The sequence below is a fragment of the Bos javanicus genome, chromosome 4, assembly GCF_032452875.1.
Source record: "Bos javanicus breed banteng chromosome 4, ARS-OSU_banteng_1.0, whole genome shotgun sequence".
NCBI classification, from domain to species: Eukaryota; Metazoa; Chordata; class Mammalia; order Artiodactyla; family Bovidae; genus Bos; species Bos javanicus.
This window is the reverse complement of record NC_083871.1, coordinates 78,153,271-78,176,069: the sequence shown is the minus strand read 5'-3', so window position 1 is coordinate 78,176,069 and position 22,799 is coordinate 78,153,271. Positions and strand designations below refer to the sequence as shown.

Genomic DNA, 22,799 nt, shown 5'->3' with positions numbered 1-22,799 from the left:
TCATACAGTTCATGGGGTTCTCAAGGCAAGAATGCTGAAGTGGTTTGCCATTCCCTTCTCCAGTGGACCACATTCTGTCAGACCTCTCCACCATGACCCGCCTGTCTTGGGTGGCCCTAGGGGCATGGCTTAGTTTCATTGAGTTAGACAAGGCTGTGGTCCGTGTGATCAGACTGGCTAGTTTTCTGTCATTATGGTTTCAGTGTGTCTGCCCTGTGATGCCCTCTCGCAATACCTACCGTCTTACTTGGGTTTCTCTTACCTTGGACGTGGGGTATCTCTTCATGGCTGCTCCAGCAAAGCACAGCCGCTGCTACTTACCTTGGACGAGGAGTATCTCCTCACGGCCAACCCTCCTGACCTTGAACGTGGAATAGCTAGCTCCTTTCGGCCCTCCTGCGCCTGCGCAGCGGCCACTCCTTGGATGTGTAGTAGCTCCTCTTGGCCGCCACCCGGACCTTGGGCAAGGGTAGCGCCTCTCCGATGCCCTGCGCGGTCCATTGCAGCCGGAGCACTTCTGTGCGGTCCAAGGAGTAAGCGTCATTCAATTTCATGGCTGCAATCACCATCTGCAGTGATTTTCAGATCAGATCAGATCAGTCTCTCAGTCGTGTCCGACCCCTTGCGACCCCATGAAGCACAGCATGCCAGGCCTCCCTGTCCATCACCAACTCCCGGAGTTCACTCAGACTCACGTCCATCGAGTCAGTGATGCCATCCAGCCATCTCATCCTCTGTCATCCCCTTCTCCTCTTGCCACCAATCCCTCCCAGCATCAGAGTCTTTTCCAATGAGTCAACTCTTCACATGAGGTGGCCAAAGTACTGGAGTTTCAGCTTCAGCATCATTCCTTCCAAAGAAATCGCAGGGTTGATCTCCTTAAGAATGGACTGGTTGGATCTCCTTGCAGTCCAAGGGACTCTCAAGAGTCTTCTCCAACACCACAGTTCAAAAGCATCAATTCTTCAGTGCTCAGCCTTCTTCACAGTCCAACTCTCACATCCATACATGACCACTGGAAAAACCATAGCCTTGACTAGACGAACCTTTGTTGGCAAAGTAATGTCTTTGCTTTTAAATATGCTGTCTGGGTTGGTCATAACTTTCCTTCCAAGGAGTAAGCGTCTTTTAATTTCATGGCTGCAATCACCATCTGCAGTGATTTTGGAGCCCAGAAAAATAAAGCCTGACACTGTTTCCACTGTTTCCCCCATCTATTTCCCATAAAGTGATGGGACCAGATGCCATGATCTTAGTTTTCTGAATGTTGAGCTTTAAGCCAACTTTGTCACTCTCCTCTTTCACTGTCATCAAGAGGCTCTTTAGTTCTTCACTTTCTGTCATAAGGGTGGTGTCATCTGCATATCTGAGGTTATTGACTGGTTCATGTCCAGTTCTAACTGTTGCTTCCTGACCTGCATATAGGTTTCTCAAGAGGCAGGTCAGGTGGTCTGGTATTCCCATGTCTTTCAGAATTTTACAGTTTACTGTGACCCATACAGTCAAAGGCTTTGGCATAGTCAATAAAGCAGAAATAGATGTTTTTCTGGAATTCTCTTGCTTTCTCGATGATCCAGCAGATGTTGGCAATTTGATCTCTGATTCCTCTGCCTTTTCTAAAACCAGCTTGAACATCTGGAAGTTCACAGTTCAGAAAGCTTAGCCATATTCTATTTTGGAGATGGTGGAGAGAAACAGGCGCTCTGCACAAGAGTGTAGGTGGAAGGAAGAAGAAGTTTGTTTCACTGTCTATGAAAGGCACCCTGTGATACCTATCGTCATTCTAAATGCACCTGCCTTTGACTCAGCATCTCCGTCTAGAAATTTGACCTACAGATATGTTCACATCTAATTGAAATGCCTAACGGATAGCAATCTTCATTGCAGCATTGTTGATCACCACAAAAAAAAATCTGAACCAATATAAATGTTCAGCAGTATAACACTGATGAAATAAATTATAATTCATTCACACAATGAAATAGTAGACTAGTACGATATGTGGTCTGATACCCCAGCCCATCCATTTACATGTAAATCATAAACAATAAGACAGGTAGTATAACAATAACAAAGAAAGAATAAGACAGGTCTAAACTGGTATAATCCTGAAGGAAATCAACCTTGGAAAGACTGATGCTGAAGCTGAAGCTCCAATACTTTGGCCACCTGATGTGAAGAGCCGACCATTGGAAAAAACTCTGATGCTGGGAAAAGAGAAGGGGGCAGCAGAGGATGAGATGGTTAGATAGCATCACTGACTCAAGGACATGAATCTGAGCAAACTCCGGGAGATGGTGAAGGACAGAGGAGCCTGGCGTGCTGCAGTCCATGGAGTTGCAAAAATCAGACACAACTTAGTGACTGAATAACAACAATAAGCCAGTATAAAACAATGGCCAATGTGTATCTTTAACTAAAAAAAGAAAAAAGCTTTGGTGTGTATGTGACCATGATAATGAACAGTGTATATAATATGCTACTGTTTGGGGGGAGAAATTTGTTTTTCACTGTATGGCTTTTTATAACACTTGAATTTTTTTTTCCATGGACACATGTTATCTACTCAAAAGAAATCAAGTAAACTACAAATGACTAAATACATTAAAATTAGAGGAAAAAATAACATTGAAAATAAAAAGCAATCCTTCATGTGTGTATAAGGGAGAAACTGAACTTAGAGAAAGTTGAAAACATTCCCAGTGATAAAAATAGGGATGTGTTATAAATTTAGAATAATGTATTTCTGTTTACGCTTAAACTGATCCTGTATCTTTTCAAATGAGATCGCCAAGAGTGATGATTTTGGTTTTAGAAAACTGAGTCATAGCCCTTCTGTTGGCTAGTTACAGAGTGAAGAGCAGACAGACAGATGTACCTGAAAGACACCACAGGCTTTTCCTCTGTGTGTTAGTTAAGATTAAGTTCAACTGCTAATGAAGAAACTCAATGACCCTGCTTAAATTAACAGTTTATTTTTCTCTTACATAAAAATGTGGAGGCAGGCAACCCAAGGCTTCAATTTCTACAATGGCCCCCTTCACCCACAGCCTGAGGAATATGGCGCCCCCAACCAGCACATCCGTGTCTGAAGTTGCAGGACAAAGGAGAAACAGCCCTGCTCTTTAAAGAGGCCTCATGGAAGTGCCATACAACACCCCCACTTGTACATTATTGGCCAAAATTTAGTTATGTCACATACTTAGAGTCAGGAAATAGTCTCTAACTGGGCAGGTAAACACCAGAGGCTCCAAAGGATGTGGATCTTAGGTGGTAACTATTATGTTATAATTGAGCAACATTTCATATTTACCAAAGTCACCCAAGTGATCAAATAAAGTAATCAGCAGACTTCTATAAACTATTTTGTTTGGGTACTTTGCCCACGAGTGCCAAATATGTACATATATTTTTAATCTATAACTAAGTACATCTATGGGCTTCCCTAGTGGCTCAGTGGTAAAGAATTTGCCTGTCAATGCAGGAGACACAGGTTTGATACTTGGGTCAGGAATATCCCCTGGAGAAGGAAATGGCAACCCACTCCAGTAGTCTTGCCTGGAGAATCCCATGGACAGAGGAGCCTGGAGGGGTATAGTCCACGGGGTTGCAAAAGAGTTGGACATGACTTAGCAACTAAACAATAACAGGTGTGGTTATGCCTCATTTTTCTTATATTAATCACACTGACCAGTGAGGCGAACCCCTTAAGCAAATTTAAGATAACTGATGCTTCCGCCTTCAAACACCAACACTTTTTGATAACAGTGTCTAATATATGTTACCTGCCTTCTTGCCTTTCAAAACAGCAAAGCACAGATCATAACTTTTCTTGTTAGCTTGTCCTAACAAACATGCGCCTCCATGCTAAGTGGCAACATCATTCTCTCCTTTCTCAAGGTCGCGGTGTCATCCTTCAGCCCCTCTTGTACCTACTGCAGAAACACGCTCCCACGCTCCGTTTATTTTTTGCCAAGGATCTGCTGTTGATAGGGAAGATTTGTTTGTTAAGAATGTGATGTAATTGGGACTTGGGTATAGTTAAGGACATTCTAGTCCATTTAGGGGTAACCAGGGGCATTTTTCTTTTATTTCAGTTAGGCCTCTTAAGTTTAAGAAACATGCTTCCTCTTTATGTAACAAAACTGTAGCTTTTCTAAGGTACTGATGTATCTACTTTAGAATAACCAGAGCCTTTCTAGTAACTTCCAGGAAAGGAGAAAGAACCAAGGAGGTAAAGATGCTGAACTCATGTAAAGAGAATTTTTTACATCCTCTTAAAACTGATCTGTTTCACTGCAAGGTAAAGCAAGTCAACAATCATCATGATCTTTGTTTCCCCGCAAGGTAACGGAGAGGGAGTTAAAATCTGGAGGTGCCAACACACAGGTGACAGAGAAGAACAAGAAGGAGTACATCGAGAGGATGGTGAGGTGGCGGGTGGAGCGTGGCGTGGTGCAGCAGACCGAGGCACTGGTGCGGGGCTTCTACGAGGTGAGGCCCGGCCCAGCAGGGTCTTGTTAGGAGAAGGGAGAGGAAGAACGAGGCAGGAAGAGGGCTCAGCTCTACTCACCAGCATGCAGGGAGGACCCCCTGAGGGTGTTGGGAGAGGGGTCAGAGTTCTCTGGGAAACCCAGCTCTTGTGGTCTCACAAAACCCACGTCAGTGTGGCCCTGCTGAGCCATTTGTGAAAACACATGGCCCATCCTGCCAAGACGCGTGTGTGTTGCATCCCCTTTTATTCAGTGAGATAAAGATGAGTGAAGTGAAGGCACTGGAGGGAATTATCCACTCTGGCTAGATTTTTTATTTTCTTACAGGCAGATCTCTGACATATTGTAGGTTTAGTTCCAGACCTCAGCAATAAAGCCATTGGTGCAATAAAGCACGTCACATCAGTTGTTTAGATTCTCAGTGCAGTAAAAGTTCTGCTCATACTATATTGTAGTCTATTAAGTGTGCCACAGTATTATATCTAAAAAACCAATGTACATACCTTATCTAAAAAAACTACCCATCATCTCATGACCTTGGGTTCCCGCAAACCTACAATTTGTGAAAAATGACGTATCTGCAGAGTGCAATAAAGCAGAACACAATCAAAGGAGATATGTCTGTGGTGTCACTTTGTGCAACATAATCCATGCAGAGGTGCTAAATCAGCAGTGACTTATGAAATAAGCTGCATGAAGTCGCATGTGAAACTTTTGAAAACTATAAAACACTATAGAATTTAAATAATCTGTCATTCAATAAAAAAGTTTTTTAAAAAGCATCAGAGATCAATAATAATTTTTTAAAAAAGAGGACACCGACAGCTGCTAGGCTTCCTGTTTACCAAAACTTGACATAGTTAGATTTTTCCAGTTTAGAAACAAGGGCTTGGGTGTTTGAAGGTATTCTTTGCTGCTCTGCTGGAGATCAGAGTGAGTGACTGGCTGGTCCACCAGTGTGATTAAAGGAGGTGTCTGCTGCAGGTGTTCAGTGATACCACATACATTTAGCAACAAGATGTAAAGCCAGAGCTCAGACCCCTCTAATCAAGCAGGTCCTCCCAGATCTTTGAAGGAGGGAGGGAAGAAGTGACGGGGAGAAGGGAAGAAAAAAACAATTGTTTTAATATATAAAGTCCATTCTCAGGAAATAAGTCCTAGTTTGTATGTGGAAGAGAGGATTCCTTTTAAGTGAAGTGATAGCACTAATAGCTACTGAATCACTCCAAAGCAAATTGGCCTTTAAAATGTAGTGTTACTGGGAAACTTAAATGTGACTACAGAAAGGCAAGTCAGTCTGGTTTATAACATCATTCCAAGAGGGAATATCAGAGGTAACAAAAAGCAGGGGACCTTTTTTGAGTTCCCAGTTCATTAAGGCGTTGTGCTTCAGAATGTCATGATTTACTTAAACGTGATAACACACTGGGAGAGGGGGGAAAGGTTGCGAACAGTGGTGAGCTTCCCAGCTTAGCCCACAGAAGTGGTAATGATGAATGTAACCTCTCGATAACATTGGGTCTGTAGGCTAAAGCTTAATTTGGATTTCAGGTGGTGGACTCAAGGCTGGTCTCCGTGTTTGATGCCAGGGAGCTGGAGCTGGTGATCGCTGGCACGGCAGAGATTGACCTGGCCGACTGGCGGAACAACGCCGAGTACCGGGGAGGTGAGCGAGCGGGGCTTGTGATGGCTCAGCTCCCACAGACACAAGCTATAACCTCTTAAAAAACATTATTGATTTGAAATTGACATAACAAAATTAACCATTTCTTTCCTATGTTACATTTTATCATTTTATTTTTTATTTTTATTGAAATATAGTTGATCTGCAATGTTCTGTTAGTTTCAGGTATGCAGCAAAGTGTTACAATCATATGTATATAAATTATACATTCATTTTTCTTATCCTCCTCCAATACAGGTTATTATAAGATATTGAGTATATAGTTTAAAATAACCATTTTAAATCCACAAACAATAAATGCTAGAGAAGGTATGGAGACAAGGGAACCCTCCTACACTGTTGGTGGGAATCCAACTTGGTATAGCCACTGTGGAGAACAGTATGGAGGTTCCCTAAAAGAGCTAAAAATAGAGTTACCATATAATCCTACAATTCTACTCCTGGGCATATATCCAGAGAAAAACATGGTCCAAAAAGATATAAGCACCTCAGTGTTCATTGTAGCACTGCTTACAATAGCCAAGACATGGAAGCAACCTAGATGTCCATCAACAGTGAAATGGATAAAGAAGATGTGTTACACAGAGACAATGGAATATTACTCAGCCATTAAAAAGAATAAAATAATGCCATTTGCAGCAACATGGATGGACCTAGAAATTGTCATGCTGAGTGAAGTAAGTCAGACAGAGAAGGAGAAATATCACGTAACATCCCTTATATGCAGAATCTAAAAAGAAATACAAATGAACTTATTTACAAAAAAGAAACAGACTCACAGACTTAGAGAACGAATTTATGGTTGTCAGGGGGGAAGAATGGGGAGAAGAGATGGTTTGAAAATTTGGATTCAACATGTACACTCTGCTATATTTAAAATCGGTAACCAACAAGGACCTACTATACAGCACAGGGAACTCTGCTCAGTGTTATGGGACGGCCTGGATGGGAAGGGAGTTTGAGGGAGAATGTATACATGTATATGTTTGGCTGAGTCCCTTACTTATCCACCTGAAACTATCACAATATTGTTAATCGGCTACCCCCCAATATAAAGTAACAAGTTAAAAAAAATAACCATTTTAAAGGGAACAGTGCAGCAGCATTTAGTGCATTGTAGATGTGGTACAACCATCCCCTCTCAGTGGTTTCAAAACATTTTCTTTGTCCCCAAGGGAAATCCAGGACCTGTGAAGCAGTTGCTCCCCATTGCTCTCCCCACTCCTCTCCCCACTCCCCAACCCCAGCAGCCATCGGTCTATGCGGATGTACCCGTGCCGGATATTTCATATAAATAGAAATATACTGTTTGGCCTTTGGGGTCTGGCTTCTTTCACTTAGTAAGGTTTGTTTGTGTTATAGTATGACTCAGTGTTTCATTCCTTTTTATGGCTGAATAATATTCATATATATATTCTGTATGTTCAGTTCAGTCCAGTCCCTCAGTCGTGTCCAACTCTTTGCGATCCCATGGACCACAGCACCCCAGGCCTCCCTGTCCATCACCAACTCCTGGAGTTTACACAAACTCATGTCCATCGAGTTGGTGATGCCATCCAGCCATCTCATCCTCTGTCGTCCCCTTCTCCTCCCACCTTCAATCCCTCCCAGCATCAGGGTCTTTGCAAATGAGTCAGCTCTTCGCATCAGATGGCCAAAGTATTGGAGCTTCAGCTTTAACATCAGTCCTTCCAGTGAACACTCAGGACTGATCTCCTTTAGGATGGACTGGTTGGATCTCCTTACAGTCCAAGGGACTCTCTCTCAAGAGTCTTTTCAACACCGCATTTCAAAAGCATTAATTATTTGACACTCAACTTTCTTTATAGTCCAACTCTCACATCCATACATGACCACTGGAAAAACCATAGCCTTGACTAGACGGACCTTTGTTGGCAAAGTAATGTCTCTGCTTTTTAATATGCTATCTAGGTTGGTCATAACTTTCCTTCCAAGGAGTAAGTGTCTTTTAATTTCATGGCAGCAATCGCCATCTGCAGTGATTTGGGAGGCCCCAAAAATAAAGTCAGCCACTGTTTCCCCATCTATTTGTCATGAAGTGGTGGGACCAGATGCTATGATCTTTGTTTTCTGAATGTTGAGCTTTAAGCCAACTTTTTCACTCTCCTCTTTCACTTTCATCAAGAGGCTTTTTAGTTCCTCTTCACTTTCTGCCATAAGGGTGGTATCATCTGCATATCTGAGGTTATTGATATTTCTCCAGGCAATCTTGATTCCAGCTTGTGCTTCGTCCAGCCCAGCATTTCTCATGATGTACTCTGCATATAAGTTAAATAAGCAGAGTGACAATATACAGCCTTGACGTACTCCTTTTCCTATTTGGAACCAGTCTGTTGTTCCATGTCCAGTTCTAACTGTTGCTTCCTGACCTGCATACCAATTTCTCAAGAGGCAGGTCAGGTGGTCTTTCCCATCTCTTGAAGAATTTTCCACAGTTTATTGTGACCCACACAGTCAAAGGCTTTGGCATAGTCAATAAAGCAGAAATAGATGTTTTTCTGGAACTCTCTTGCTTTTTTGATGATCCAGTGGATGTTGGCAATTTGATCTCTGGTTCCTCTGCCTTTTCTAAAACCAGCTTGAACATCTGGAAGTTCATGGTTCACGTATTGCTAAAGCCTGGCTTGGAGAATTTTGAGCATTACTTTACTAATGTACTAATTTACTAGCGTGTGAGATGAGTATGTAGTGACAATATAAATATAAAATAATATCACTTTTGAAGACTACAAAAAACTTGGCCTTATTTCAGTACACGTGGAGAGTAGGTTCTAGTCCATGCCTTCTCCCCTCCACCCCCGCCCTCCGTTTCCAACCTGAACTTTCCTTCAGGCGACTGTAACCCCCAGGCCATCTTTGGCGTAACTCAGTGTAGGTGTGTACCAGAGAACACCGCCGACCATGGGCCAGCTCTGAGGTGGGTCATGTGCTGCTGGAAAAGTGTGTTCTGCTTCCTGTAAAACTGAAGCCCTCCTCACCTCCATCCGGATTTGTTGTAACAGTTCTGTCATCTCTCCAAATCCAGTGTCTAACTCTTGACCTTCACGCTGCCAAACTAGTCTTCCTAAAACATTCTTTTCATCAGGCCGTTTACCAACCCACAAAACAAGCAAGCTCCTTATCACTTAGAGAAGAGGTCTTTGAAAGATTTTTTTATGCTCAAACCCTTTCCTCACATAAAATATTGCAGGGAAACTCCTATCAAAACGATAGAGGGTGAGCCAGGAGCCCACCATTTCAGCCCCTCTGTTCTCCCCGATACACTTAGCCATGTAGGAGGAAACCTCTGTGGAACTGCTAGGCCCTCCCTGGCTTGGAAGGAAAGCCACCAACCTAAGGTGTCAGGTCACTGCCTGACTATCTATCAAGTGTATCTGCCTAGCTATCAAGGCCTCTAAGCCCCCAGTAAGGTCCCTTCAGTCCTCACCAGTAACTGCTCTCTGTTGGTCTAGTCAGCTTGCTGTTCCCTGCATATTTTTTCTTCATTCTCATCATTATAGCCCCTCCTCCACTCACACAAGCCTTCACATGCTTAACTCACACCTCTGAGGTGAGTTACACCTTCCGTTTGATGAAGCTTTTCTTCTTTCTGCCCCAGCCCAGCCTTCTTTCTTCATCTTTGAGTACTTCTTGCACTTGCAGTCTATCATTTTCCTTCAGCGACTGCCCCAAGCCTGGTTTCTGTACTGTCCTGTGAGGCCCCATACTCCTTCCATGGGCCCAACTCCTCTCAGGGCAGGGCTGGCCAGAGCACAGCAGCTCTAAGGGCACCACGGGCTGCGGGGAGAGCCCAGCATCTTCCGTTCACCAAGACTGACGTTCACCTTTCTTAAGTCCTAGATGCTCCCACAGTGCGTGGTTACCAAGAGCTAAGACATCAGAACAAAGACAATATGAGGAAATGAACCCCAAAGATCTCTGCCAGACCTCACCACTCATTGTGTACATTTATCTCAGGCAGGAAAGTGACTCCTAGGAGCCCAGTTGTTTAAATAGAAAGCAGACATCCCTGAGGACATCCCTGAGAACATAAAACCTTTTTTGTAAAATGCCTCTTTTCTCAATTGGCTTTTGTTTTTGAACTTGACTCAGTTACACAAATTGTTTCAGACCTACCTGAAGGCCACTACTAGAGAAATGAGCAGATCTAGAGTAGCTGTTGAGTTCTTAGCACATCTAATATGTATTTCATCTCCCCCCACCTCTCCTCCCCTCTCCGCATCCTCTCTGTCTCCCTCCTGCTTCCGCTCAGGTTATCATGATGGGCATCTTGTGATCCGCTGGTTCTGGGCTGCGGTGGAGCGTTTCAACAATGAGCAGAGACTCAGATTATTGCAGTTCGTCACAGGAACATCAAGTGTGCCCTACGAAGGCTTTGCAGCCCTGCGAGGAAGCAACGGGCTTCGGCGTTTCTGCATAGAGAAATGGGGGAAAATTACATCTCTTCCCAGGTATGGAGCTCCCACCCCACTTCAGGAAACCTGCTGAAAAAGGCCAAGTCCAGTATATTATTTGAGCTTGAGCAATCATCCGTTGGGATGGAATTCTTTCCTATTGCCCAGTATATTGTTCTGAGTCATCAGTGAAAGATGTGGGGGAGAAGTCTCAGGGAAGTGCATTCAGGTCATACTTCTAGTCATTTTTTGATGATTGATGGTATTGGGGCTATTGGTTTCATGGTCCGTGGGTCAGTTGTATGTGGCCCAATTTAATTTAAAGAGGAATGTCTTGCTTGGGGGAAGGGGGATGCCCAGAGGCTGGAAGCCCAAAGTGGCCCTTCCAGCACTGAGTCTGCTGTTCTGTTGTTACTGACCAAGGTTCTTGGACTCTTTAATCTATAGAAATTATAGAAAGAGACTAGAAATCTGTAGAAAGAGACTAGGTGAGAAATTCAGGCAGAGGTTCCTCCGACTGCAGCCTAAGGGAGAACAAGCAACAGGTCCCTTTGCTCACTCCACCAGGGGGAGTGAGCTGGTCCCTTAAATGGTGTGGGGTGGGAGCTGACGGGTGGCTCAGGCTGGAGCAGTGGCTTAGGTACTCTGCCCACCCCGTTGATAGTGCTGTGTGCCGTCCCCCACTTTTGCTCTCAATACCTCAGAAATGGCAATTGGGTTTTGGCCTTTTGTATCTTTTTGTTCATATTGTTCATATTAAACCCCTGGCTGTGCATTATGGGCAGTTATTTTTAGTTTCTTTGTGTTCTGTTGCTCGAGGAGATGTTCGTCCAGGTGCAAGTATTGAAGTGAATGGTGCCAGGTCCCAGCCTGTCTCACTAGGGCGTATCACTTGATACACAGGGAATTATGTACATATTGTGTTTTTCTACTATGTTTTAAAACATGTGCAGACAAAACCGTATGTATCTTGGGTCTCTAGAGTGGCTTCTATATAGTAAGCTATCGAGGAAATTATTGTGTGATAATGCAGAAAAGGAGGTACTAGAGCTCCAGGCAGTTTAACAGAATCTTTTCCCTGCGCCTTGAGTTTTCATCCCAACACTTCTTCTGTGCTTTCTGTGCCGCTTTGGATGGCATATTCTCCTGCTCAGTGAAATAAGGAGCACTAAGGAGAGGCTTCTGTGTAGCTACTAAAGTCATAAATCCCGCTCAGCAAATAGAAGAAAAGATTGATCCACATTACTCTCTTCTACTGTGATGTTTTCTAATTGTAAGAGAAGATTCATATTTAATTCAGCTCTGTTTCTACATGGCCTCTGAGATGCTTTGCTAATCCCTTTTGTGGCAGGATTTATTGAACTATAATTTTTATCTAGCTTTCCTACTCTTTATAGCATCCTGGAGATAATTCATGTGAGCGTAGGAGGCCCAGGAAACAGAGAACGTGCCCCGCTGGTTAATAACAGCCCGAAGCCTTGGGCGCTTTTCAGCTCTGTCTTCACCCAATTAGATCAGCAGACCCTCAGTGCTCATTTGCATGGTTCTGCTGACAGCTGAACCTCCTGAATGAAGTCTGGCAAGAAAATCAGGCTCAAAAGGCAAGATTTCCATTTGTTGGGTTTAATGATAGGTTTGAAGGTTGAGGTTCTTTGGAAGCATTTTGTTCTTACTTTAAAGACGTGAGTTTGAGTCACATTTGGTGATACCCTACTCCCAGAGTAAGCACCTCAGTGTGCATGTGGATGGGGATAAGGGGGCGTGGCTGAGCTACACAATGCACCTGCCCAGAGGGGCTGAGTCCAGGGAGGAACAGAACCAGATGGTGCGTAGTTACAACCCCAGTTGGAATCAGAGGAGAGCAAAGAAGAGACAGTAAAAGCATGGATGCTATGAGGTTGTAGGACAGAGGCCTAATCCTGACTGAACTGACAGAAGATGTCACAGAGAAGCTGGCATTCAGCTGAGCCATGAGGGGCAAGGAAGGGCAGAGGGGATTCCAGGCTGGAGAAACAGCAAGAGCAAGGCCTGGAGGTGGGAAGGTCAGCTATGTTCAGGAAGGAGCGCCAAGCAGGCATGGAGGACAAGGTGTCTAACGTGACATTTGCAGGGGACATCGTTGAGAGAGCAAGTTTGGTGGGCCACAGAGAGAAGACCCCATTGAGAAGTCTGTGCTATTATTTAGGAAACAGAAGTCGTTGCTTTTGTCACTGGGGTCAGAAATTGAGACTAATTACATATATGCTCTGGGAAGCTTTGAAATTTGTATTAATCCTATTAACCCACACAGAACTAACATCAGCTTATGAAAAGGAAATGGCATCCCACTCTAGTACTCTTGCCTGGAAAATCCCAAGGACAGAGGAGTCTGACAGGCAACAGTCTATGGGGTCTCAAAAGAGTCAGACATGACTGTGCAACAAGAACAACACTGACCTTCTGAACAGGCTCTGCACATCTGGGCTAAGGCATCCCTAGAAAAGTTGCTGTGCTTCGAGCCCCAGAGAGGGTTCCTGGGGGAAGCAGGGACTTCATCCTGGGCCAGAAGGGCCCCAAGAAGAGCTGAGAGGCCTCCAAGAGGACAGTGAAGATGACCCTCTGAGTATGAACCCCCAACTAGTCTCCCTTGTATCTTCTGAAGATTCAAGCACCTGGAAAGTGTCACCTAGGGTGGAGAGAAAGAAATAGCCTCTGAATTCCAAGAATGGTAGTTCAGAGAGACCTGGCTAGGCCATGTGGCAGGTGTCAAAAGCCCAGGAAAGCAGGAGAGCCACGCACCCATGGGGTGATCCAGCTCTGCAGAGACTGTGAGCCTCGTATGCACTGCCCACACTCTGAGGAGAGATGGTCTAGGCTGCCTTCTCCTCAGACCTTCCCTCTAGAAAGACAGCTGGCCTCCTAGGTGAGGGAGCCAAATAGCATCACACAAAGCCGTGCATCAGTCCAAGTCCTTGCCTTCTAGAGTGTGGGGGGGTTAGAACAAAGACTCTGGGGGCAGGGTTTATAGTTTTACAGAGCCTGGTGAAAAAACTTCATAAATCACCATCACTAGAGCATAGCAGGGGTGGGATGGTCACTGGGGCTAAGGTCAAGGAGCTGGCAGGCCAGGGCTCTGAACAGTCAGCCATGTGAACTCAGAAGCTACACAGTATGGTGGGAAGACCTGAAGTGGAAAACATTTAAGCCAATTACCAGAAATGTTAACCAATGTGTTCCTCAGGGGGTCAGAAGGTGTGGAAGGTAGATCTAGATCACTGTGGTCAAACGTGTTTAACACAGAGAGAGGGTCCCTTTACACCCCAACCTAGTTTAAGCAGGCATACTCCTGAGTATGTATCTGAAATGCTAGTTCTTCAAAACAGTTGGTGTTTAGTCACTAAGTCGTGTCTGACTCTTTTGCAAACCCTTGGACTGTAGCCCGCCAGGCTCCTCTGTCCATGGGATTTTCCAGGCAAGAATACTGGAGTGGGTTGCCATTTCCCTCTGCAGGGGATCTTCCTGACCCAGGGATGGAGCCCATGTCTCCTGCACTGGCAGGCAGATTCCTTACCATTGAGCCACTATACCTCATCCCTATTATCTATAGGTAGTACTCTCTACTTTCTACCCCGTCCTATTTGTTAAAATAAAACGCCAAACAAAACTTGTAGTTTGAAGAAAAATGGCATGAAATTCAGGGAAGCAGAAATTTTTGATCAAAAAATTGAAAAGTAATGATCTAGAATTGGCATTGGGGAGGAAAAAAGTATTCATCCATCCAACAGCCCAGAATGCAGCCAGGTAAACAATGGCTGTCTCCACTCATGAGGGCTGAGAATGCTAGGGCTTGTAGGCCAGACCAAAAGACGGGAGAGTTTCCTCACTGTGAAGCTTGGTAAGGAAAAGCTTGGAAGGAAAGAAGACTTGGGAGCTGGTCAGGGTAGACACAGCACAGGAAGTGTGGAAATAGAGTAAAGGAGAGGAGGAAAGCTTAGGGGGTTACATTTCAAGTATGGATGAGAAAAACAGAATTATGAGTCAGGAGCAGGTGAACTGGACTAAAATTCTAATATGAACATGTTTCACTGCAGAGGTAAACTGAGCCCAAGCCCAGGATGCAGGTGGAGACCTGGTTCAGTTAGTATTGGCTTACGCTATAGTGATGGTTTGTGAGGGTGGAGGCAGGGAAGGTGATTTTGTCCCCCAGGGGACATAGAGCAATGTCTGGAGACATTTTTGATTGTTGGGTAGGGGTTCTGCTGGCCTCTATCAGGGAGAGGCCAAGGATGCTGCTGAACACCTATAAGACATGGGTCAGCCCCTCCTGGTGAAGTCATCAAGCTCCAAGTATCAGTGGTGCCTGAAGCCCTGCTCTCTAGGCTGACAGGCTACAAAGGAGGCATGAAGGAGCCATTGGGAGTCCCTGTGAGAAACTGACAGCCACTGAGAAATTGTCCAGAAGTGAAGGGAGAGAGATGTTCATAGGAAGAGTGTCAAATGTTTCAATGAGCTTGGGGAGGTGCGCATAGAGAATGCACCTCTGGATGAGGGAATCAAGAGGTTATTGACAAATTTGGAAAAGAGTAGATTCAGCAGTGATAGAGTGAGAACCTGCCTGGTGACTGAAGCTGTAGTTGGGAAGTGGAAGAAGATGACATGAAAAGGAGACACGAGGACTTCCCTGTGTTAGTGGTTAGCAGTCTAGTGGTTAAGACTTCATACTTTCACTGCAGGGGACATGAGTTCGATCCCTGGTTGGGGAACTAAGGTCCCGAAAGCCAGGTGGTGTGGCCAGAAAAGGAAAAAAAAAAAAAAGACACAACTTAAGTAACTGACCTCACAACTGGCTATACAGCCAGCTACAGTGGGTAGTGATGCTGCCCCTTTTTGTTATAATATTTACTCTTAACCAACCTTAAAGTGGTCTCTACTGCAGAGAAGCAAGGCTGACTTCGGCCCTATCTTGGTTCACATTTTGATCAAAAACTTGGAAAACATTGAGGAGACAGGGAGATGAATTGTGTAGATGACACGGATTAGAAGTATCACAGATAGTACTGTGATGGATTGCAATCCAAATCCAGCATGATCTCAAAATGCTGGAACCCCAGAATAATACTGACAGAGTGCAGTTTGACCCAGCACAACTGATCAGACCCAGTGGAGTTCCAAAATGTCGGCTGCACAAACACGAGATGAGGCCAGTTCATTTGCCAGCAGGCAGGTGGAAAAAGCCAAGAGTCTGAAGTCCTCTCAAGGGGGACACAGTTCCTAAAATCATGATTGCAACTGTGTTTGCATTATTAAGAAACTCTGCTGCTTAAATTATGATTCATGGTTGACGAAAGGCACTTGTGTGTTCTCTATTCTCACATCAACCCTCTGATGTGCATGAAGCATGTATTATTACCCCATTTACAAGTGAGGAAACTGAGGCCCACAAAGACTCATTGACTTTCCCAAGGTTGTAAAACTAGTCAATGACTGGACTGCAATCAGAATAGAGGCCTTCCAAAGTCTGGTTCTGTGCTGTCTCCATGCCCCACCTCACCTGAGAGCACTGGACCCAGTGCCCAGGGAATGATGCACTCAGGTCCTCGGTGCTGTCAGACCACATGGAGGGGAACGAGGACTTAGGAATGCAGAATCCAATCATGATTTGATAATGTTTATTCATTCTATATTACTGACTAAGATGTATCAATATTTAAGAGCTAACCAAGGCTATAGATGAATGCAGTAAGAGCAGCTCTTGTTCAGACTAGGTCTTGAAGAGGTGCCATTTGCTAAAGTTTCAGTTTATTTCCAGAAATTAACTTCTATAGAATCAATCTGATCCCAACTGTTTTGTAAACAGATGATTTTTTTCCTGTATTATTTCCACTCATGAGTGATAGTTAAAATGACCAGATTAAGAAACCCAAGAAGATTCTATCTGCCCGTATCCTGCCCCTGGCTTTTGGAATTCAGCCAGTTCCAAAAGTACACTTGGCATTTTTCTGTCCCTCTTAATTGGGCTTCCCTGGTGGCTCAGTTGGTAAAGAATCTGCCTACAATGTTGGAGACCCAGGTTCGAGCCCTCAGTCAGGAAGATCCCCTGGAGAATGGAATGGCTACCCACTCCAGTATTCTTGCCTGGGAAATCCCATGGACAGAGGAGCCTGGGCAGAGGGCTACAGTCCATGGGTCACAAGAATCAGATCCGACTTAGCAACTAAAGCACCACTACCACCACCAATTAAGTTGGTTAGCAGGGTGTAGTCCTGGTCCGCACACTGGCACGTGGCAAGGGAAGCCATTCTTCATCTAGGCCAGACACTGGCCCACAGAGATGGGCCTGTAGGATGAAGAACATGACGACATAAGCAGAACCCAGGGCAGGTGGCACTGGGATGCTGCTGGCCCCCAGGAAGGATTATCCCACAAATGCAGTTGTTCTTGGAAATGCAGCATCTTTGCTCCAGGTTACGCAAGCCCCACTGTGAACTGTAAAGGAGTCAGACTGTCTCCAGGACACACCTGCCTTGATGGAGCATTGGATCTCAGAGCTCCATGGTGTCCATGGGCACCTCTAAGTCAATACACAGGGTTTACAGAAGCCCAGAATTCAGAGTTGGGCAGGGAGACTTGGGAATATGACTGTAATACTAATTATGTTTTCTGCCTCCTTCACCGACCACATCCAGCTTCATCTCTTAATTGTAGAATGCCACTGGTTTGCTAGTACAGTGCTGGTATAGTGTGGTTTGCTTCCAAATACAGACTCCCCCAGTTCTAGGTATTCTAGTGCCGTAACTGTTCTATTCACATCTGGAAGGCTGTGGTTCTTTGCAGCGTGTGCATGGTGGTGCTAAAACACAGTTCCGCTCCCTTTTGATTCGCTTTTTGATTCACAGATTCAGACTGATCACAGAACTAGCCAAGCCAGTTGTATCACTGAAACAAACACCTTGACCAGCCTTTTCTCCCCCATTCAGGGCACACACGTGCTTCAATCGATTGGATCTTCCACCTTATCCCTCGTACTCCATGTTGTATGAAAAGCTGTTAACGGCAGTAGAAGAAACCAGCACCTTTGGACTTGAGTGAGAAACTGGCAACTTCCCTGACATTTTCCTGGCCAGTGACATCATCCTTTCCCTTTCCCTGAATCAACTCTCCTTTGATTTTGGTATTCTGTGATTTTCATTTTCAAACCAAATCAGGATTGACGAGCTGTGCATGAAGAATTGCCTTCTTCTAAGATCTAACCTTCAGGCTTATCTCCTCTACTTTCAATGAACTGCTAGCCTGTATGCAATATTTAAAAAAACAGCTGTCTCAAGGTCTGTGTATATCTCCACATACCTCCATTACTAACAATGAAATATGAATGCAAGTTATGCTACACTTGACCAAATGGTAATAAATGTTTACTTCCATTTCTATGATTTAAGGGGAAATTTGAGCATTAAGTATTCCAAGCTTTTCTACACCCATGTCTTCTGAGCAGAACTACCTTTTTTTTTTTTTTTTTTTTTTATAATTTCTAACAACCAACTTCAGAATAGGAGCTGATCAACTCTTTCTTTTCTTCCCATTCTAATTTTCCCTGGGCATCCAATCCATCCAAAAACAGCAGTGGCTAAACCGAAATTTTGATATATTCAACTCGTGATTTGTATGTGGCATCAGCCCCATCAGCTGGAACTAGCCTAGACATATGGTGCAAATATCATACTTTCCAACCAATAATAACAGCAAGAAAAACACCTCCTGCTGATGCAATGCAGGGCATCCCAGTGGTTGTGGGGATTATGGTTCGACTTGAGTTCAGAGAAATCTGGGGGTGGGGACACACCCCCTGTGAACACCCACCACCCAAGAAGCACAAACTTGTGCACACGTCCAAGAAGGAGATCGCATTATGTAGCATAAACAATGAGGCTTCTACCCCCTGATGTTGTATAGAAGTGCTGAAGCAAACAGGAGAAAGGGGGAAAGGACATCAGGATGGTTTAGAAGGACATATTCAGTTGCTCTGAATACCTGGGTTCTGTACTGTTTTATTTTGCTTTGTTTGATCACAGGTCTCTTTCCCAGAGGGAAAAAAAAAATGTCTTGATAATCTCATGACTTCCATTCAAGCCAAGTAATTACTTGTTTGGCAAACAAACTTTTATTTCAACTTTGATAGCATTTTTATTTTTCATGTTTACTTTTCAGTTTTTCTTCACCATGGTGTTCAAATTCCTTCACATCTGATTGTCCGCAGGGACCACACTAAATCAGAAGCTGCAGAGAGCGTTGGTGCTTGTTAGGGATCAAGGGCAAAATAATACATCTCCTTCCTCCATAGCAATCCTCTTGGAGCAGAGACCTAACTCCCCAAAGGCATACCAATTTGTGTCAAATAGGGATCCAGTTTCTTTTAGCATTCAGTAAAGAGATGTCTCAGTAAATGTAGTGTTTCAGAGTAATAGTTGCAGGCTCCAGAGACAGCCTGACCTCTTGATTACTTTTGGAAGAAACCCAAACATGATGGTCATTTGCTATTTTTCTAATATTGTTATCCATGTTGTCTGAAATATGTTGTAAATGAAAGTGTTTTTCTTCACTGGGAAAAGAAATGTTGAAATGTTACATTGTTGTCTTTCAATATATATTAAACAAGGGGAAAACGTGAGAAACGTGGGCAAGTTAATTTCATCTGGAACCATGTCTTGTATTCATGTTGGTTTGTGTCCGGACAATGCATCAATTGTGTTCCCTGCCCTCCTTAAGGAAACATTCCTTTAGTAGGAATTTGAATGCCCAGCACCCCTTGCTGCTGTGTACCTGTGGTCCATCAAGGAATATGTGTGTTACAGAAATCTGGCCTTCTGTTGTTGTCTACAAAGAATATTTACTGACATAGGATGATGGAATGTGTAAGTTCCATAATGCAGAATCTGAGGGATCTGTGTAATTCAGGACATGTCTCAGCATCTGGAAAGTCATGGATTCCAATGGAGCTATTATTTATGAAATCAGGACATAAGGATAATGCAAATCATTTCACCATCCTATATGGAATAGCATCTTTAGTAAAAGGAGCATCTTTCACTTTTAGAACTTGGTGTTAGATATATGTAAATACTTGTTAATTCAAGCATTCAGTTCTTTTTTTTAGGACTCATATGTTAGGCTTTGGCAAGAGAGAAAGCTGTTCCAAAATGGAGCCTGTTCCCAGGAATCTTCACAATTTACACAAGTATCTAATTAAGCTGTTAATAGATTAACTGATGTCTATTCTCCCCAATACAGAAGGAACAAGGTATGCTAGAAGATATATAGAGATAGAAAACTTAGACATGAGTGGTTTTCAACTATTTCTCGTTATTCCTACTGCTCTGACCAATGCCATGGTTCAGATATATCCCAGAAGCATTACAGGAACAGTTTTTCATAAGACTACAAAATTCCAGAAAGAAATACTGATGTCAGAGTCCCTGAAAAATGTGAAGTGTGCTTAATAGGGTCTCAGTTTCCCTTACAGCCTTGCACAGACTCCCTGAGGAAGGAAGACAAAGACGACAGACAGTTGTTATGGAAAGATCTTTATTTCTCTTTGTTCCACATTATGTTTTGTTACTTAATATATGTATAACGTAATATATATATGTAATTACATGTATAACAAAACAGCGATATGACTCAATTATGCTCTTAATTTTACCATATGGAGGTGCAAACCACCCCAAATCATATAATTCATAATGAGCAAGATAGATCTCACCCATTTGTTACCATGTATAATTTATTTTTAAAGTATTTGTTTTCTCCATGGAGGCGCATTATAAAATTAACCACTTTTAAACCATGCTTTCCCTAAAACAAGATCTTTTAAGGCTATTTTTAGTAAGAGTATATTACCTTTAACTGGGGGACAAAAAAAAGTAAATATCAGAACACTTATGTGTCAATTTGAAAAATGCTTCAAAAATAATATGAAGTATTATAATAATTTTGTGTATATTCCATTTTATTCTATTATATGAAAATGATAATCTAAAAATAGAAATGGACTCTGCAGAGTCAAGAGAAGTACTATAAAGCTACTGGTTTCTTTGTAATTCCTATGTCTATAAGTTGACCGTGGTTGTGAAAATTTTTTACTACCATCGCAATTGTCATTCAAAGAGAAAATTAAGAAAAAGAGGTATACCATTTGTTGGCAGGCTTTAAATATACAGAATCTCGATCTTTTTCTCTTCTAACACATGATCATATGTCATTTAACAGTAAGTGCATTTGTATGACCAGCCCACAAGCTGGACCTTCCAGAACAGTTCTGATGTTAGATCTGTGGCACCATCGGTCCATGTGTCAAACCACGTGTCCCAAATTTGGGTTCAGAAAATTTCTCAGTTGCCACAAATGTTTTCCCAGTCAAGGTAAAACACTTTCAAATGAAAATAGTTAGAACTTTACATAACAATGTGGTGCTTTATGATTCTTATTACTATTATGTACTTCAGTGTTCATTCTTAAAACTACTGCAATACTATATCATCAAAGTCTGGGATGGATGTTCCAACCATCATAAGGTCCAAAAGAGAACGTGTTATTTTCCTGTTAGTGACATGTAGTCCCTTTGTTCTTGTAGAAAAAAAAAAAAAGGTGCCTAGAGGTAGTATTTAGAGTAAATATCGTTCCATTAGCCTACTTCCTGCAGCTTCCAATTTACCTAAAGAAATGTCTATAATGATTTTGTTCAAGTCTTTGTTCTAGACAATAGCAGGAGAAGTCCTTGTTCTTGGGCTGCTTTTGCTTCCATCGACAAGAGAAATGTCACGTAATACTCAGGCCGAGCTTTCTCTTCCATCCTACCACCTTCAAGGAATGTCAATAAACACTTTGGTATGGCATTGTGTGTGCTCCTTATTGCAGACAGAAGGCTAGGGTCATGCACAACAATTTGTACCATGCCTCTGCTCTCGTTGAGTATAGGCAATAAAACCACACAGAAGACAACAGCTGCTGTGGTAAGTACTCCCCTGGGAAAATTATTTATCAGAAAAGCATAATAATGTGCTCACAAGCCGTGAATAAAGGGACAGGTTTTGTAACAAGTTCCTGGTGTATGCCATTTAGAATAGCACGCGAAGTTTGAAATTAAGGAGTGACCTTTCTGTCGAACCAAGCATCCACTGGCTTATTGATTCCCTACTTGTTGAGATGCTTCTACCAAAGCTTCAGGCCACAGCCTGATACCTGGTGTGACCCCAGGACAAAGTTTAGCTATAGACAAAAATGTTGTGTCCAGTGGCATATACCATGACTCCCAGTGCCACAGCGATGTTCTCTTCTTATCTCCTTCCAAATTTCTAAAAGAAAACCATTTGACTCTCACTGGGTGGCCAGAAGTTGATTTATTCTTTGAGGAAAATATATTTTATTCTTAGAAAAAAGTATGGGTAGAATTAAGGAAAAACCTGAGAGATCTTGTATTGCTTTTATACCCATGCTGGGTTTATGTTAGACTCGTTCAAACTGACGGAGAAGGCAATGGCACCCCACTCCAGTACTCTTGCCTGGAAAATCCCATGGACAGAGGAGCCTGGTAGGCTGCAGTCCATAGGGTAGCTAAGAGTCAGACATGACTGAGAGACTTCACTTTCACTTTTCACTTTCATGCATTGGAGAAGGAAATGGCAACCCACTCCAGTGTTCTTGCCTGGAAAATCCCATGGATGGAGGAGCCTGGTGGGCTGCCATCTATGGGGTCACATAGAGTCAGACACGACTGAAGCAACTTAGCAGCAGCAGCAACATTCAAACTGAAAATAATTTTTCTCTTAAGAAAAAAAATTAGCCTAGACCATCATTGACAAAGAGGGGTAGATGATTTTATTTTGTTTAAATCTTATCATTATTCTGAAATCAAGATTAAATTTCAGATCTCCTGTTTTCTATGACCATACCTTTCCAGTACACTGTGCTAATAATTCATGAATTATATACTGTAAAAAAAGAAAAAACTTGACACACAAAGCTTATACTCAAGATGTGGTTTAAATATAGAGGACTCTTCTCTAACAGAATAAATGGAGTTATAGAGAGTTAGGATCACCTTTATCAGCGCGGTAGGAATCACGTTTCGGAGAAGGCAATGGCACCCCACTCCAGTACTCTTGCCTGGAAAATCCCACGGACAGAGGAGCCTGGTAGGCTGCAGTCCATGGGGTAGCTAAGAGTCAGACACGA

The 22,799-nt window shown here is 43.2% G+C and overlaps 1 protein-coding gene across 3 annotated transcripts in view; it reads left to right on the top strand.

Moving 5' to 3' along the window:
* HECW1 (HECT, C2 and WW domain containing E3 ubiquitin protein ligase 1) overlaps positions 1–21,460 on the top strand; it is a 481,612-nt gene extending 460,152 nt beyond the window's left edge. For all 3 annotated transcript variants that reach the window (XM_061414477.1, XM_061414476.1, XM_061414478.1), the window contains exons 25-28: positions 4,348–4,494; positions 6,045–6,159; positions 10,451–10,649; positions 17,549–21,460. In XM_061414477.1, coding sequence (XP_061270461.1) covers positions 4,348–4,494; positions 6,045–6,159; positions 10,451–10,649; positions 17,549–17,660 — 573 coding nt within the window. In that variant the 3' untranslated portion in view covers positions 17,661–21,460. The remainder of the gene's footprint in view (positions 1–4,347; positions 4,495–6,044; positions 6,160–10,450; positions 10,650–17,548) is intronic.
* Positions 21,461–22,799: the final 1,339 nt, after the last annotated feature.